The 18,147-nt window shown below is 44.8% G+C and overlaps 1 protein-coding gene across 1 annotated transcript in view; it reads left to right on the top strand.

The window, feature by feature from the left end:
* Positions 1 to 18,147, top strand: part of Baiap2l1 (BAR/IMD domain containing adaptor protein 2 like 1) — a 105,478-nt gene that overhangs the window by 41,279 nt on the left and 46,052 nt on the right. Inside the window, exon 3 of the mRNA XM_045143757.1 lies at positions 2,537 to 2,623. Coding sequence (XP_044999692.1) covers positions 2,537 to 2,623 — 87 coding nt within the window. The remainder of the gene's footprint in view (positions 1 to 2,536; positions 2,624 to 18,147) is intronic.

Here is an 18,147-nt window from a genome sequence, read left to right as displayed (position 1 = left end):
CACTAATAACTTTACCCACCCAGTCTTAACATTGCCCAGTAAATCAACTAATGACTTGAAAAGTCTTTGTAAATGCTGACCATCCTGTTAACTACACTTTAAGGTTCTTAGTCCTACAAAATAATAGTGTAGCAGAGCATTGCATTTCCTAAATTTCTGTACAGTCAAAGCCAGAACATTTTTTTAAATTCTACAGTAAGTGCTAAAATAAGTTTGCCATAAAAAGGTAATGTTCTTTTGGCTTACCATACATACCTTCAGCTACATATATATATATGTATGTATGTATGTATGTATGTATGTAGCTGTGTCCCTCTGTGACCTTCTTTATGCTTCCCTTAAAATCCATCTTCTAGGACTGGGGATGTGGTTCAGTGGTAGAGTACTTGTCTAGCATAAGAATTCAAAATAAAACCCACTTTTTAACTGTGCCTGGTACAATAGGTCTGTAATCCCAGAAAATTGGGAGGCTGAGGCAGAAGAATTGGAAGTTCAAGGCCAGCCTGGAAAATATAGCAAGGTCTTGCCTCAACAGTGAAAACGAAAATTACAAAGGCCAAGGATATAGTTCAGTGGTAGACACCAAGCCCTAGGTCCAAAGCTCAGTACTAGAGGGGGTGAAATCCACCTTGAAGAACAAACAGTTAAGCAGCTGGTATTGTCTGGGGCTGTCCTGTTCAGAAAAGAAGAGGTCAGGAATTCTTAGTTCCAGTGCTCTGCAGTTGTGATCTTCAGAGCACCCAGAGAAACTGAGGTCAATGTTTGAAAGCAGTCTTCGAGTTTAAAAACAAAATTCCCCAACAGACATGGTGTGTATAGATAAGCCTTTAACTCCAACATATGTCACTGGCAAGAAGTCTTTAGAATCAGAGAAAACTTAATTTATTTAATTTAGTTATTTTTGGTTTTTTCAAGGTAGGTTCTCACTCTGGTCCAGGCTGACCTGGAATTAACTATGTAGTCTCAGGGTGGCCTCAAACTCACAACGATCCTTCTACCTCTGCCTCCCAAGTGCTGGGATTAAAGGCATGTGCCACCGTACCCAGCCAGGGAAACGTAATTTTTAAAATGATGAAAATGCAGTATTGTATAGCAATAAATTTTTTCCTGTTTCTGCTAGCAAGGAAAAAAAAGGCAAGCATTTGATTATTTTTAGATAACTTACTTTTTAGAATGCTAACATATTTCAAGTTTCATAGATTCCCCCTTCCCCCCCAGCCACAAATATGTTCTTGGTTGTGACTCAAGAGTGCCTTTTTGCAGTACTAGGGATTGAACCCAGGGCTTTGCACATGCTAGGCAAGCCCTCTACAGTGAGCCACACCCCCAGCCCTTCACTGGGCCATTCTAGGCAGGTACTCTGCCACTGGGCCACACTCCCATCCACTCACTGGGGATTCTAGGCAGGAGTGCTACCACTGAGCCACACTGCCAGCCCTCACTGGTGGGCTACCACTAAAGTACATCCCTAGCTTGTTTTTACTTTTTTTTGCAAGGGAGGGGGGAGACAAAGATTCACTGAGTTGCCCAGGCTGAAGGCTGACCTTGAACCTTGAACTCACTCTAACCCAGTCAGGCTTTGAACTTCCTGTCTCTCAGCCCCCTGGGATTACCATCAGGCCTGACTTGAATGATTTTTTAAAAAATATTTATTTATTTATTTATTTATTTATTTATTTATTTATTTTTATTAAGAGATAGAGGGAGAAAGATAGAGAATGGGTGCACCAGGGCCTCTAGCCACTGCAAGTGAACTCCAGACACATGCATCACCTGTGTATCTGGTTTACATGGGACCTGGAGGATCAAACCTGAGCCCTTAGGCTTCACAGGTAGGTACCTTAACCGCTAACCCATCTCTACAGCCTGAAATGTCTTTTTTAAAAAACTATTTTACTTACTTATTTTAGAGAGAGGGAGAATGGGCACATCAGGGCCTCCAGCCACTGTAAACTCTACATGCATCATGTGCCCCAAAGTGCATCTGGCTTATGTGGGTTCTTGGGAATTGAACCTGGGTCCTTAGGCTTCACAGGCAAGCACCTTAACCTCTAAGCCATCTGTCTAACCCCAGAATGTCTTATGTCCCTTTTTTTTTTTTTTTTTGGTTTTTCAAGGCAGGGTCTCAGACTAGCTCAGACTGACCTGGAATTCACTATGTAGTCTCAGGGTGGCCTCAAACTCACACCAATCCTTCTACCTCTGCCTCCCAAGAGCTGGGATTAAAGGCGTGCACCACCACACCTGGCTTTTTTAATAGAAAAAGACACTGTGTCTTTGTAAAGCAGGCTCCTGTGGTGCTCTAGTAGACATCTTCCCAGTGCCATTTTGATATCAGGAGCAGTATGTCCCAGAACTGGCATCAGAAGCAGGCCTGGCATTCTGTGGACTTCAGTACCTGCTGTGCCAGTCTGGTCCCAGGTGATTCCCAAAACTTACCACAACCAAAAGGGACCAAAGGATGTTGGGAAGAAAACCTGTGTCATTTCCTCCTTTCCTTGTCTAAGTAACAATTTTGTGTCACCTTCCTGTCTAGCTATGATCCTGGCAGGAAAAGCCTACTATGATGGAGTGGCCAAGATTGGGGAGATTGCTACTGGGTCCCCTGTGTCAATGGAGCTGGGTGAGCTGACCATCTGTTCTTACAGAACTCTACTTTACCATCCTGGGCACCTGATAAGAACGAGCCAATTGGCTCAAACCAAGAGCAGAAAGGAAGACTAGCCAACATGGTAGTTTGTGTTGACCTCAGTCTGTGTGAATGAAGGTGGGCTTGAGGGCCAAGTGGAAAGTCTTTGCATGGCCACTGGGAGCTGTGCTCCTGCCTCTGGTGCTTGGGGAGCCCATCATCTGGGATCCCTGAAGTTTCCAGGTCAGAGAGTGTGACCTACATTCTGAACCAAGGAGATGGGCGAGCCTGGCCTCGGACTAGGCCTGAGTGCTTCCTGTGACTCACCTTGTGGAAACCAGCTCCTTGACTGTGTTGTACTTCTGGCTCCTGCTGCTTCCACAGTTGCTTCTGGTTGTAATTTTTCCGGTTTTGCCAGTATGAATGGATCCCCTGTGCAGACACAGGCTGCCACCACACCCTTGTAGCCCCTGCCACAGACGAGGGAAACCAGCCTTCTGTTTACAGAGCAGCTGCACTGTGGCCATCTCATATGGGGGGGAGGACCACTTTGCTAACAGGCTCCATGTCGCCCTTGCTTTCAAAACTTGTTGAATAGGTCTTAATGTATGGAAAGTAAGATTTCAGCCTTAAGAACTTTTGTCATAATTTGAAAGATTCAGAAAACCAGAGTTTTCAGAGCATGTAGGTGTTTAAAGACCAGTGCCTCCGTCTCTAGTTAAAAAGTGGTAAGGGACACAGAGGAGCATCCAGAATTAGACTTCACATGAATCACACTGTGTTGAGAGATCTTGAGAGCTTTTAAGGTGGTCTGGGACCAGTCACTGACCAGTCAGAGGCCAGAAACAAGCCAGAGGCTCGATGTCAGTAGCAAGGAGTGGGCTGGGCTCCTAGGTAGAAGGTCAGCCTGAATCATACTCTCAGGCTGTTTCTTACTCAGAGCTGGTGAAGCTGTAGACAAAAGGTACACTGTATGTCTGGAAAGATCTATGTGATGAATGGCAACACTGCTGTCTTCAGGAGAATTAATCACATGCAGAAGTTTTTGAAGTCCTGACTCAGGAGCTGCGGGTGCTGTGACTTCCATGTCATGGTGGCAGCTACCTGGTAGCAGCTCTAACAGTGATCAACTTAATAACAGGCCATCTGCCTTATGTAGTACACAGCAAAACGTAGGACAGTTTGGGAGCAGCTGAGATGATGGTAAGCTTTCAAAATTGGAACTAAATTAAAAGAAGCATCCTAGTTGTGTCAGGCATGAGGGGGGAAAGCCATGACCCTTCCATTAAAACATACAGCATTCTGACTCACTGTCAGTCAGCTGGCCTCTTTAATGTTTTATGGGCCTTGCCACCGTTTAAATAAGATTTCTGTTCCACACCTTACTTTATTCAGCTGCGAGCTCATAACACTGAACCAACTATTTCCACAGCAACAGTGTTGTTATAAACACTGCCTTGAAACTCCAGTTTCAAAAGGGAAAGTGGGTTATGAAGTGAAGGCTCTTACAAATGGCCTGCATTTTATTAAGAAGGAAGGGACGTACCATTTGCTTCCACTTGTATGTTGTTATAAGCTGTGCTTTTGCTTATGCTTGCCATCACAGTTACTTGTTTTTGACTGATTCACAGCTTTTCCCTGGCAAAATGCTACCTCAGTAAGAATTGTTTTGAGGAACTAATATTAATATTATCTTCTTTTAACTTGTGTAGATTTTGTCGTTTTTCACTCTAACCCAGGCTGACCCGGAATTCACTATGTAGTCTCAGGGTGGCCTTGAACTCACAGTGATTCTCTTACTTCTGCCTCCCGAGTACTGGGATTAAAGATGTGTGCCACCACGCCCGGATTTAGTTTTTAGTTCTTCTGTTGTTGTCGAATGCTGAACCTACAAACCCAGGCTGAGGAGGTTGCTCGTCGGCTAAGGCACTTGTCTGCAGAGCCTAGGAACCCAAATCAGTGGTGCCCTGCTTGTTTTCTAGCTGTCGGCTGCTCCATTTAGACAGTCTCACTTGCCATCAGCTCATCTATTGCTGTGAAAAAAATCTGAGATGATTTTGTCCAAAAGTAACAAAAGACCCAACAGTGCTATGAGCAGTTGGCATTCGCAAGTGAGATCAGGAGGAGCGAGTTCCTGGGTCACCTTCACAAGGACTTGGATCCTCCCCATCTTCATGCCATTTCCTTATGGTGCCAAGACAGCTGCCAGTCTGTCTGTCAGCCCTGTCTTCACATCGTCTCTAAAGGCAGGGTGGTGTAGAATTTCTTCTCAGGTGTGTCCTTTTTTTAAAATTTTTTTGTTTATTTTTATTTGTTTATTGGAGAGCAACAGACAGAGAGAGAAAGAGGCAGAGAGAGAGAGAATGAGCACACCAGGGCTTCCAGCCACTGCAAACGAACTCCAGACACGTGCGCCCCCTTGCGCATCTGGCTAACGTGGGTCCTGGGGAATCGAGCCTCGAACCGGGGTCCTTAGGCTTCACAGGCCAGCGCTTAACTGCTAAGCCATCTCTCCAGCCCTCAGGTGTGTCCTCTTGTGAAGGAGGAAACCTTGCCCACAAGCCCCAGTACACAGCCCTGCATGTCCCATAGACCACTCTAGGTTACACACCCGTCCATGTCCAGCTGCCAAAAAGGTTCCCTTGGCATGGTTAGCCGAAGAATGCAGAGGCGGAGGGGACACACACAGCTGTTAGGAGACAGCCCACATCTGGCATCTCTGGCATCAGCAGTCTAGTCTGGATTCAACAGTTTCGGGCGAAGGAGAAGGCGGCGCACAGGCATCACACAGATGCTCTCTATGCATGTCCGAGATGCTTCTGTTTCGGATTGGAATGGCATTTTCCTCCCATGTGGGCTGGTGTGTATTTGCCCAGCAAGTGAATAGTTCAGGCCTTATTACCTGTTTCCCCTGGGCCCTTTCCACTTTTTTCTCCAGAAGACCATAGCTCTCCTTCCCAATCTGTTTGCGTTTGCAAGTGATTAAGCACGGAAAAAACAGGTCATTAGCAGAGTTTTTGTTTTCTTGCACCTTTAGGTATCTTGTAGCCATGGACTTTGCCTCCTCCCCCCCCCCACTTGTCCTCTCCCCATGTCTGCTGAAGTGTCTGTTCCCCAGCAGCCTTCCCTTGTAGTCCCCATTGGGACTCTCTGTATGGCCACTTACCATTGCCATGTGCTGGTCCCAGTTCTTCCAGCACTTACACCGTGTGCCGCTGTCTAACCCACTCTTGCCCATGAGAAGCATAAGACTGTCTCTGCCCCACTGTAGTGGTGATGGCAAGCCCTGAGCACTGGCTGTGCATCAGGCCCAACGCCCAGCACTGTGCACAGAGTTAGCAGTGAGTTCTCAGCACAGCCTGTGGAGAGAGTATCGGTGCCTGCTCATCTCCCACAGACGAGGCCCAGCAACAAGGTGACTTGCCTCAGCTTGCTCAGTGCGCTGGTGCGTTGAATCCTTCAGCTGTATACTCCACTGAGGTGAGAGGAGCAAGCAGGAGCAGCTGAGAGAGGGTCACTAAAGAGGAAGACCTTGGGCAACCCCTCCGCCCAACCTTTGGGACCTTTCAAGGAGGAGATGAAGGTAGACATGGTGGCACATGCCTGTAATCCCAGCACTTGAGAGGCTGAGGCAGTAGGGTTGTGAGTTTGAGGCTAGGCTGAGATATATAGCAATACCTTGCCTCAAAAAAAAAAAATTTTTTTTAAGGGCTGGAGAGATGTCTTAGTGGTTAAGGTGCATGCCTGCAAAGCCTAAGGTTCGACTCCTCAGATGCACAAAGTGACACATTTGTACAGGTGGCCCATGTGCACAAGATAGCACACACATCTGTAGTACATTTACAGTGGCTAAGGCCCTAGTATGTCAGTTCTCTCTCTCTCTTTCTGTCTCTCATAAATAAAGAATAAATGAAAATAAACTTGTTTACACAAAGGTGAGAGGTTATTAGCTGCAAAGTGGGTCTTGCTGGTATAATGATCGGCAATGACCAGTCCCCTTGGAAATGGCAGTGTCTCTTGGGTTTTGTGTGTTAATGCCAGGATGCAGGGGGTTAGAGGTATGGAAATTACAGAGCAGTCACACTGCCAAATATACTCAGTAGTGTCAGCCCCTGTACGACCCACTCAGAAACTCAAGACTCATTATGTGTCCACTGTGTGCCACATAGTTAACCATCACCCCCTGATTCCTGTTTTTTCCTTTTCTTTTAAAATTGAGATTTTATTCATTTTTTTACATATTTATTAGAGAGAGAGAGAGAGAAAGGGCATGCTAGAGCCTCCAGCCAATGCAAACGATCTCCAGATGCGTGTGCCCCCCCCCTTGTACATCTGCCTGCATGTGACCTGGAGAATCAAACCTGGGTCCGTAGGCTTCACAGGCAAACACCTTAACTGCTAAGCCATTTCTACAGCACTTTTTCTTTTCTTTTTGCATGTGTATGTGAGTATGGTATGCATACAGGTGTGTGCGCTTGCATGTGGAGGTCAGAAGTGGTTGTTGATGTTTGCTTCAGTTGCTCTCTACCTTTTTTTTTCTTTTAAAAAAATGTTATTTGGGGCTGGAGAGATGGCTTAGTGGTTAAACGCTTGCCTGTGAAGCCTAAGGACCCCAGTTCGAGGCTCGATTCTCCAGGACCCGCGTTAGCCAGATGCACAAGGGGGCGCACGCGTCCAGTGTTCGTCTGCAGTGGTTGGAGGCCCTGGAGCGCCCATTCTCTCTCTCTATATATATATGCCTCTTTCTCTGTCACTCTCAAATAAATAAATAAATAAAAATAAACAAAAAAATTTTAAAAAATGTTATTTGTAGCCAGGCATGGTGGCGCACGCCCTTAATCCCAGCATTTGGGAGGCAGAGGTAAGAGGATTGCCATGAGTTTGAGGCCACCCTGAGACTACACAGTGAATTCCACGTCAGCCTGGACCAGAGTGAGACCTTACCTCAAAAAAAAAAAAAAAAAAAAAAAACAACGAAAAAAAATTATTTAAGAGTGGGGGAGAGAGAATATATATGGGCATGCATGCCAGGACCCCTGACCCCTGCAGGCAAACTCCAGATGGATATGCCACCTTGTGCATCTGGCTTACATGGGACCCGGGGAATCAAACCTGGGTCCCTTGGCTTTGCAGGCAAGTGCCCTAACTGCTAAGTCATCTCTCCAGGTCCTCAACTTTTATTTTTTGTACAAGGTCTGTCAGTTAACCCAGTACCCATCCATTCACTAGATTAGCTACCCAGTGAGTCCTAGGGATTCCCCAACTCTGCTTCCCTGGTGCTGGGATTACAGACACACACTGCTACTTCTGGCATTTATGTGTGTGCTAGGAATCTGACTGAGGTCCTCATGCTTCTGTGGCAAGCTCTTAGCCTTCTCCCCAACCCTGTCATCTGGTTTCATCCTACTCATTCTTTTCATTCCTAAGTGCATTTTTCCAAGTGGTCTGTACATACTCTGTTCTCTTGGGGTGGGGCTGCCAGGGCCTTTGTAGCGGGTAAGAGATAACCTTTGTGGGCATTGGGTCACTTGTCTTTAACAATGTGGTTTATAGGCCAGCAAGAAGATCAAGGACTAAGGGCTCCGTTACTCTGCAGTGTTGGGCATGTCTGGGTAACTGAGTTATAGAGTGTACTCCACCCCACTAGAATCCAAGAAAGAGGCCAGGCATTAAAGGTCATGTGGGGCTGGGGAGATGACTCTGGATAGAATGCTTGCTGCACAAGTCAGTTCTCAAGCACCCACATAAATATCAGCTAGGGCTGCACGGGGCTGTAGTCCCAGTGCTAGGGCTGCAGAGAAAGAAGGATTACTGAGAAAGCTGCCCAGCTAGTCTAGCCACAGCTGTGAGTTAAGGTTCAGTGAGAGACCTTCTCGAAAAATAATGTGGAGAGCAACTGAGTAAGACAACTGATGTTAACCTCTGGCCTTCACATGCAAAAAAAAAAAAAGAGTCTGTTGTTACTCTGCTGTCAGCTTGAGCAACACTTGGCTTTTACGAGTTGTTGGGCATGCCTAAAGCAGATGAAGGCCACACTTTGCAGGCTGTTTGAAGAGGAAACAAGATAATGTGCCTTGTGGCTTCGAAAGAACCAAAGACTGTGTGTAAAAAGATGCCTCTAGCCAGGCATGGTGGCGCATGACTTTAATCCCAGCACTCAGGAGACAGAAGTAGGAGGATTGCTGAGTTCAAGGCCACCCTGAGACTACATCATGAATTCCAGGTCAGCCTGAGCTAAAGTGAGACCCAACCTCGAAAAACCAAAAACAAACAAACAAAAAAGATGCCTATAGTTGTCACTTCACATATGCACAGACACTTGAGAACTCAAAAAGCACCACTGATTTTCTTCAGTTTCTTCTTATCCCAAAAGTAAGAAATGTGAGTTTATAAGAATACGCACTTAGTCTTTATTATTAATCTTATCTATTTAAAAGCCAGTCAGTCCATTGTACCTTTGTTTATTATTTCATTAATTTCTCCTTATTTTCTTTCCTTTTAAAAAGTTATTGTTTTGGGCAGAAGGGATAGCTTAGCAGTTAAGGTGTTTGCCTGCACAGCCAAAAGACCCAGGTTCAATTCCCCAGGACCCACGTTAGTCAAATGCACAAGGAGGCACACACGTCTGGAGTTTGTTTGCAGTGGCTGGAGACCCTGGTATACCCATTTTCTCTCTCTCCCTCTCTTTCTCTGTCAATTAAATAAATAAAATATTTAAGTTTATATGTATAGATGGGTGTTCGTGGCATATGTGTGTGGCGGTCAGCCAACAGCTTTGAGGTGTCTATGGTCCACCTTCTTTGAGACAGGGTCTCTTGCTGGTGCAAACTGCTAGACTGCAAATTAACTTCACACTAGTTGGCCTAGGAATTTCAAATTGTCCTGGCTCTGCCTCCCATTGTTGTAAATGCATTGGGATTACAGGTGCACATGTCAGTTTGCATCTGACTTTACCTAGGGCTGGGCTATTGAACCTAGACTTTGCAAACAAGTGCCTGTAATCACTGAGCCATTCTCCTAGCCTCCTTTTTCTAATTTCTTATTTTTTTAAATATTTTATTTTTTATTTATTTATTACAGACAGAGGGGGAGAGAGAGAGAGAGAGAAAGTGAGAATGGGCACGCCAGGGCCTCTAGCCACTGCAAATGAACTCCAGATGCATGAGCCACCACGTGCATCTGGCTTACATGGGACCTGGAGAATCGAACCTGGGTCCTTAGGCTTCACAGGCATAGGCTTTAACCATTAAGCCATCTCCCCAGCCCTCTTTTTTTTTTTTTAATATTTTGTTTCTTTATTTGAGAGAGCATGAGAGAAAAAGGCAGAGAAAGAGGGAGAAAGAAAATGGGCGCACCAGGGCCTCTAGCCACTGCAAACAAACTCCAGACATATGTTCCACCTTGTGTTTCTGGCTTACGTGGGTCCTACAGAATAGAACTTGAGTCCTTAGGCTTTGCAGGCAAGCACCTTAACCACTAAGCCATCTCTCCAGCCCTTTTTCTAATTTCTTAAATGGTACATTTAACTGTTAATTTTAAATATAGGATGTCTTGCTTTGCATGGTGATAGGCCCACAAAAATGACTGTACATTGAAACCATATGGTCATCTTAGTACTCAGTGGAGAAAACTATGCTGTTTAGGAACTCTAAAAATGTGTGTTGGGCTGGGGCTGTATAACAGTGCTGGAGCACTTGCTGAGCATGCATGAAGTCCCAGGCTTTAGTGCAAGCATCACAGGGGGAATTTCTGTACACACATCTGTTACCTCAGCACTCTAGAGGCTGAGGCAAGAGCCTCACTGTGAAACTCCTAGACTGTGCATTGAATTTAAGGACAGCCTAGGCTACTTAGTAAGACTCTGTTTTGAAAAAACATACAGAAACAAAACCCCAAACCTTTATGTTGTTAGTTAGAAATGTATAGGAAAATACATTTAAAAACTAATATCTAGCCAAGCATGGTGGCGCACACCTTTAATCCCAGTACTCAGGAGGCAGCAGTAGGAGGATCGCCATGAGTTCAAGGCCACCCTGAGACTACAGAGTGAATTCCAGGTCAGCCTGGGCTAGAGTGAGACCCTACCTCGAAAAGAAAAACAACCTAATATCTAACTATTACAAAGCAATTTAAATCATTAACAATGCAGAGAACTAAGTGGATTTTGTTGTTGTTACTATTTTTTAGTCCAGCCTGGGCTATGTATGTCTCAAAACAACTTATCAAGTAATTTATATAATGTGTGCTGACTGCTCATATGTTAGAACATGGAGCAGGGTACCTTTTGTGTGCTTTAGCAAGTTTTCATATTCCTTTCTAAGTTTGGATCATCTGTTTAGATATATAGCAAAAGACAAGGGCTGTAGTTCAGGGGGAAGAACATTTGCCTGGCATTTGCAAGGCCATAAATTTCATCCCCAATATTGGGGGGAAATAGAAAAGAGCTGGGGAGGTGGCTCTGTAGTGAAGAGTGCTTGCCACACAAGCCCAGGCCCCGAGACTGCCTGTGTTTAATCTCCAGCACCCACTCAAAAAGCTAAACATGGGGCTGGAGAGATGGCTTAGTGGTTAAGCACTTGTCTGTGAAGCCTAAGGACCCTGGTTCAAGGCTCGATTCCCCAGAACCCACGTTAGCCAGATGTACAAGGGGGCGCACACGTCTGAAGTTCGTTTGCAGTGGCTGGAGGCCCTGGCATGCCCACTCTCCTCTCTCTCTCTCTGCTTCTTTCTCTCTCTGTCTGTCGCTGTCAAATAATAAATAAAAGTAAACAAAATAATTTAAAAAAAAAAAGCTAAGCATGGCCGCTCATGCCTGTAACGCTGTCCTATGGGACTGGAGAACCACCAGGTTCTCTGGTCAGCCAGTCTGACTGAAAACAAAAGGGGGAGACTGTACTTCAAGGAAAGGGTCAGGGGAGTCTCCACTTCAAGGAAACCTTGTGGAAGGAGCAATGAAGGAAAACCCCTAACACTCTCCTTGGCCTCTGCACATGTGCAAACAGGGTGCACACATCTGCACACACTGTACATACACCATACACACACCACACCACACATATGCACAGACATGCCACAGAAATAAAATTTATATTTAAAAACAAAGTAGGAAAAAGCAAACTCAAATTTTCCCATCATATTCTCAAAATAGAAAACATTTTGTGACCAAAATTCGGGGATCACATTCCCACGTATCCAGCAAGCAATTCTGTAGTGGACATCAGCTATGTGACCTCCAATTCAATTCTAACATTGTCCACCTAAAAATTGTAATAGACAGGCTGGGCGTGGTGGCACATGCCTTTAATCCTAGCAGAGGCAGATATAGAAGTATTACTGTGAGTTCAAGGCCACCCTGAGACTACATAGTGAATTCCATGTCAGCCTGGACTGGAGTGAAACCTTGTCTCGCAAAACCAACAACAACAAAAAAAGCTATAGATCCCAGTGCTGAGGGCTGAGGCTCTCAAAGCTGCTTCTATTGCAGAGCCAATCACAAGTAATAGATTGTGTGATTGTTACTTGTGCGTCTGACAGTGTCAGCTATAAATCAAGATTCCCATTCTATCCTCTTGCTGTTTTGGCTAAGGGAGTTTCCAGAATATTTAGTTGAAGACTTCTGGTTTACTATCAAAGGTATCAAAAGGATTCATGAAGAGATGCTTAGGACCAAGTTACATAGAAAGGGCCAGGGCTCCCGTGCCATCCCTTGGCAACCCCTCCCACCCCTGCAAAATGTCCATCATATGTTCAGCCTTTGGCCCATGTTGATGTGTGTATGCATATGGGGGCAAGAAAACAACCTCAGGGATTGAAACACTCCCCACCTATTTTCGTCTTTTGTTGACCTGGAGCTCACCCATTTGACATACTAACTAGTCAGCAAGCCCCAGGGATCTGCCTGTCTCCTCCTCCTCCCCAGTACTGGGATTATAGGCATGTGCCACCACTCCTAGCATCTTCCATAGATTCTGGGATCACTTAGGTCGTAATGTTTGCAAAGCAAGCACTTTTACCCACTGGACTATCTCCCCAGCCCCTCCTTTTGGGTTCTTACAGAAGCTTCAGAAAGTAGTTATGACTGGTTCAATTTCTTGCCATTGCCCTGGCAGCCAGCCCCATCTTGAAAGTTCATTAACATGTGAGGGCACTTACCAGTCCAGAGGCTGAGATTCCACTTTGAAACTGTGTGTTAGGAAACTGGACAAAGGTAGAGGAATATTTTACAGCATCACAGTTAGCGCCCAACATTCTGTCCTTTGTTCTTCCAGCAGTATGGAATGTGTTCAGTAGCTTCTTTAATGTGAAGGGGTTTTGCTGGCATTGTTTTGTAAGGAACATCTTCATCCTTTCCGTCGTAACCACATTCCTCAATTATGTCAATAAATCTAGTCTTCTCTGAGCTCCTATGTCCGCACACCCAGAGCCATTGAATGTCCCAGTCAGCTGTCAGCTGTTGCTTCTCAAAAGAACAAAAACAACAAAAGACTTAAATTCTCTGTGTTTCTAGTTATTTACATAATGAGATTATGTCTCAAAAGAAAAAAAAACTAGGGGAGGCTGGAGAGATGGCTCAGCGGTTATGGCTTTTGTTTGCAAAGCTTGACAGCCCAGGTTCAATTCCCCAATACCCATGTAAAGCCAGGTGGAAAGTACAGTGTGCATCTCAAGTTTATTTGCATTAACAAGAGGCCCTGGCACACCCATTCTCTCTCTCTCCTTACAAATAAATTAAAAATTAAAAGAACAAAAACTAGGGATGTAGCTTAGTTGGTAGAATGCTGACCTAACATGTACAAAGCCTTGGGTTTATTTCCCTAATACCACATAAAACCAGGTGTGGGCCCCATACCTGTAATCAAAGCACGCAGGAGTGGGAGACAGACAAATCCTGAATTCAAGGGCTACATGAGGCCCTATCTTTAATGTGAAGCCATTTGTTAAGACCTGCCCTCTAAATGTCCGGGTTTAACAGACATTAACTTCATGATAACAACATCCACAGTCATCTACAGAGCTCAAGCCAGCCTTGCAATCAGAGCTCTGTAATCACTGTTTGGCAGATACAGTGTTCTAATCCATTGTGCTTAGTTGTTAAGTAATAACTCATAGGGTCAAATTCACAACTATAACTGCCAAGATATGACTTACAGTCACATATAAATGTTATCATGTATACACAGTTCAGCTTGGGACTGTATGCTGATCTAGCAGTATGTATTCAAAGGAAGACATGAAATTTGAGTTAATAATCAGGATTGTCCCTAAAGCAAAATTTATTTTTAGGACTTAAAAAATATTGAAATATGCTGGGTGTGGTGGTACACACCTTTAATCCCCAGCACTCAGGAGGCAGAGGTAGGAGGATTGCTGTGAGTTCGAGGCTACCCTGAGATGCCATAGTGAATTCCAGGTCAGCCTGAGCTAGAGTGAGAACCTACATCAACCCCCCCCCAAAAAAAATATATATATATATGGCTGGAGAGATGGCTTAGTGGTTAAGGCTCTTGCCTGCAAAGCCTAAGAACACTTGTTCAAATCCTTAGGTCCCACATATAGCCAGACACAAATGTGACACAAGCATGCAATGCCGCACATGCACACAAGAGGGCACACACATCTGGAGTTGGTTTGCAGCAGCTGAAAGGCCCTGATGTGCCCATTCTCTCCCTCTCCCTCTGTCTCTCTCTGTCTCTCTGAAAAATAAAAACTTTTTTAAAAAATATATTGAAATAATTGAAAAGGAAACAGAACATGACCTGTGGAAAAGTGTTTTGGTAAGATATTTGAAAGAACCTTTGAGTCACTTTTTTGGTTATTTTAGCAGGAAGATATTAAAGGTTGTTCTCATTAATTAGTCAAAAATAACAGACTTTGTTTGGAAATTTTACAATTTTGCATTGAACATCTAGTACTTACTTCACCACTACATAAATTCAGGCTGTATTATTTTATTCTAGTTTAGGAGCTATTCCATTATTTTGATTCACGTATTTAGTCAGTCCAATTCTTTAAAGTGAATACAAAACAGATTTTATTTTCCCACCATCAGAGACATCATAATCTGGTGGTCCATCCTTCCTTTCCTTCCAAGATAGCATCTCGTATAGCCCAAGGGGCTCAAACTCACTGTGTGGCCAAGGCAGGCCTTGAACTTGCGATCATTTATTTTTAAGACTTAAAAAATTTTTTTTGAGGAGAGCTGGGCATGTGGCACATACCTTTAATCCCAGCACTCAGTAGGCAGAGGTAGGAGGATTGCCATGAGTTTGAGGCCACCCTGAGACTACATCGTGAATTCCTGGTCAGCCTGGGCTGGAGCGAGACCCTGCCTCAAGAAAGAAAGGAAGAACGGAAGGAAGGAAGGAGGACTAGAGAGATGGCTCATCAGTTAAGGCACTTGCCTGCAAAACCTAAGGACCCAGGTGCTATTCCCCAGAATTTCCGTCAGCCAGATGCACATGGTGGCACATTTATTTGCAGTGGCTAAAGGCCCTGGTGCACTCCTTTCTCTCTCTCTCTTTTCAAGGCCACCCTGAGACTACATAGTGAATTCCAGGTTAGCCTGGGCTAAAGCAAGACCCTACCTTAAAAATGAATTAATTTTTTTTTTTGTTTTCATCAGTTTTGGGCATACTTAATATGTAAACACCACAAGTTGGTACCATCCTTTCCCTCATCCCTGCCTCTTTACCAAAGGGACCCTCCTCGTTGGGGATGCATCCCCATGGAGGTTGTGGGTCGTGCATTGTGGGTGCAGAAATCCATTGTGGGGAAGAGGCAATGTCTCTGTGCATAATGTCCCAACTTGCGGCTCTGAGAATCTTTCCACTCCCTCTTCTGCACAATTCCCTTAGTCATGTTGGGTGTGTTTTAAGTGTACTTCAGTGGCAGGCTCTTAGGAGCCTCTGGATCTCTGCTTTGGTAGGTATTGAGTGTCCGCAGTGTCTGTCTCCTTCACCCGTGTGCTGATACCAGGTTCACTGAGAAAGCTGCACTCTTGCTTATTTCCCCAATTCCTCTGTGGTTTCAGCTGGGGCCAGGCTGAAATGCACTGGGTCATTTATCTCCTTAGATCCAGCTCCTATCTAAAAAAGAAAAGCAAATTCTCCAGCGGAGAGTGAAGTCAGCCCTGGTTAAATGGGATAATCATTATTAGTGAGAATTTAAAGCGTTTAGATACTGTTATAATCCAAGATTAGAGAGAGCTTGACATTGGAAATCAAAATTGTTATCTGGATATGATTCTAACTTATTTCCCAATTCCAGATTTCTTTCTACTGAGCTGATCTATTAGCCAATCCAAGAGCAGGTGGTTACCCACCATGGCTGTGTGCCACCGTTGCACTTGTGTGAGTATCATGTCAGGTTGTTTACCTCTGAGAAGCTTGGACTTTCAGTTGCTCGGACAGATGTTGGCCACTTCCCCATGGTAGCTCATGAAGCATCTTCCAGCACTAGATAGGCAAACTTTCTGGGGACTGGCTCTCTTCTAGATTCCAGCCAGGTCTCTGCATGGTCTGTGCCAACAGCATATGGTATCTTCTGCAGTAGAGTCTTACCATTAACCTCTGGTGGGTAATCAAGTACTGTGACAGAAGTCTGTCTTGTTTTGGGAGACCTTGTAGATCTCTCTGAAACGATGGCATGAGCAGAGGGTGGACATCACCCCTGGCCAACATAAGGTAGAAAGCAGCAACAGGACAGTGTGCCAAACACTGGCATGGGGAACTGGCTTTAACACCCATAAGCCTGCCCCCAACAATACACTCCCTCCAAGAGGCATTAATTCCCAAATCTCCATCAGCTGGGAACTTAGCGTTCAGAACTCCTAAGTTTATGGGGGACACCTGAATCAAACTACCACACCATCTCTGCAGCCTGATTCCTAATCTTAATGTGTTATATATTGTAAACTGTACTTCTTTATTGAAATTCTTATAAGAAAAGAACTCTCAGCTTTGAAATAAATGCATGTCCTCATACCGTACTATCATTGGTAAAGACCATTACTAGTCACTTGGTTACCACTCTTGACAAAATACCACAGAGGCAGCTTATGGGAGGAAGTAGTCCTTTGGGCAGATAGGCTTTGTTCCATCCTGGTAGCAGGAGGGCATGACACAGGCTCTTCACATCTTGGTGGACTAGGAAGGAGACAGTGTCCCGCTGGAACCAGGGGAAGATGTAACCTTCAAGGCCTATCCCAGATACTCTCCTGCTAGCTAGGCCCCATGCCCCTTGCAAAACTGTACCACCAGCTGGAATCAACTGTTCAGACATGAGCCTGTGGGGAATATAACAGGCCCCAGGCACAAAGGCTAAATTGTCAGCTTGTTATCAGCGTACCCTTAAATGCTTCCAGGTTGCCTGGTGAGCAGATTCTAGACATGAACTAGAAACATCATTGCCTAGTTTTCATTATATAGATGCTCATTTCCTGAGTCTTTGAATTTGGAAGTAGAAAATTACCTTGTTTCAACTCAGTTTTTGGAACTAGTCAAATTGATCTTTTTCTCCTTGAAGAAAATTATGTGTCCTTGCAACTCATGTGAGCAAGTAGGAGCCCTTGTTCTCATGCTGTCCGCCTGCATTTGGGAGGCTGCAGCGCTAGCCTGTCACGATGGGAGGTGGGTGCCAAGGATCTAGAGGCTCTGACTCAACCACTGCCTCCCTCCTTACCCACAGGAACTCCTTATTATATCACACTTGTGATGGGTATAGATTTCTTACTCTGTTCATGGCACTATGCTAGTTAAGGGTCAGAAGCAAAAGTACTGAGTTCTAATGCAGAGGGAGACTGGAGAGGAAATCAGCATGCCAAGAACCATGGCTCCAGTCAGACACAGGAGACACACATGGGGCACGGTCCCTGGGGCAGGTTGAAGAAGACAAGACAACTCAGTCAAGGGGCAAGGACACCCCAAAGACAGAATCATGAGGAGAATGCAGTGTGGCCTTCCCACAGCACACGTTTCCCAGCATGACATAGTGGCTACGGTCAGGGGTTCTGGTGGGAGGACTGAGAGATGCTAACGTGGGTGAAGTATTCTTTCCTGGTGCAGGCAGCTTAACAAGATTATTGAAAGCAAGACACATGAAAAACTACTCCACATCATTAGCCAGTTGGGAAATGCAAATCAGAACCACAAGCTACCCACTTCACACCCAACCCAGCAGCTGTAATTAAAAAGATAGTCGATAATAATGGTGCTGGTTGGAATGTCAAATGGAATTACTGCTCTCAAAAGCCACCTGTTATTTCCTTAAGTTTTAAGCAGTTACCCTGTGACCTGGAAATCCTACTCCTTAAGTATATATACTCAAGAGCAATGAAACCTATGACCCCAGTAATCGGGAACACAATTGGACAACCAAAATGTGGTCTGTCCCAATAATGGAGTGTTACTTAGCCATTTAAAAAAAAAAAATGAATCCTGATACGTTTTGCAACATGGATAACCCTTGAAACATGCTGAGTCAAAGAAGCAGACAAAAGGCCACATTTTGCATGGTTCTCC

Source organism: Jaculus jaculus, chromosome 2 (assembly GCF_020740685.1).
Source record: "Jaculus jaculus isolate mJacJac1 chromosome 2, mJacJac1.mat.Y.cur, whole genome shotgun sequence".
Taxonomy (NCBI): Eukaryota; Metazoa; Chordata; class Mammalia; order Rodentia; family Dipodidae; genus Jaculus; species Jaculus jaculus.
This window is presented reverse-complemented; position numbering and strand designations above follow the sequence as displayed.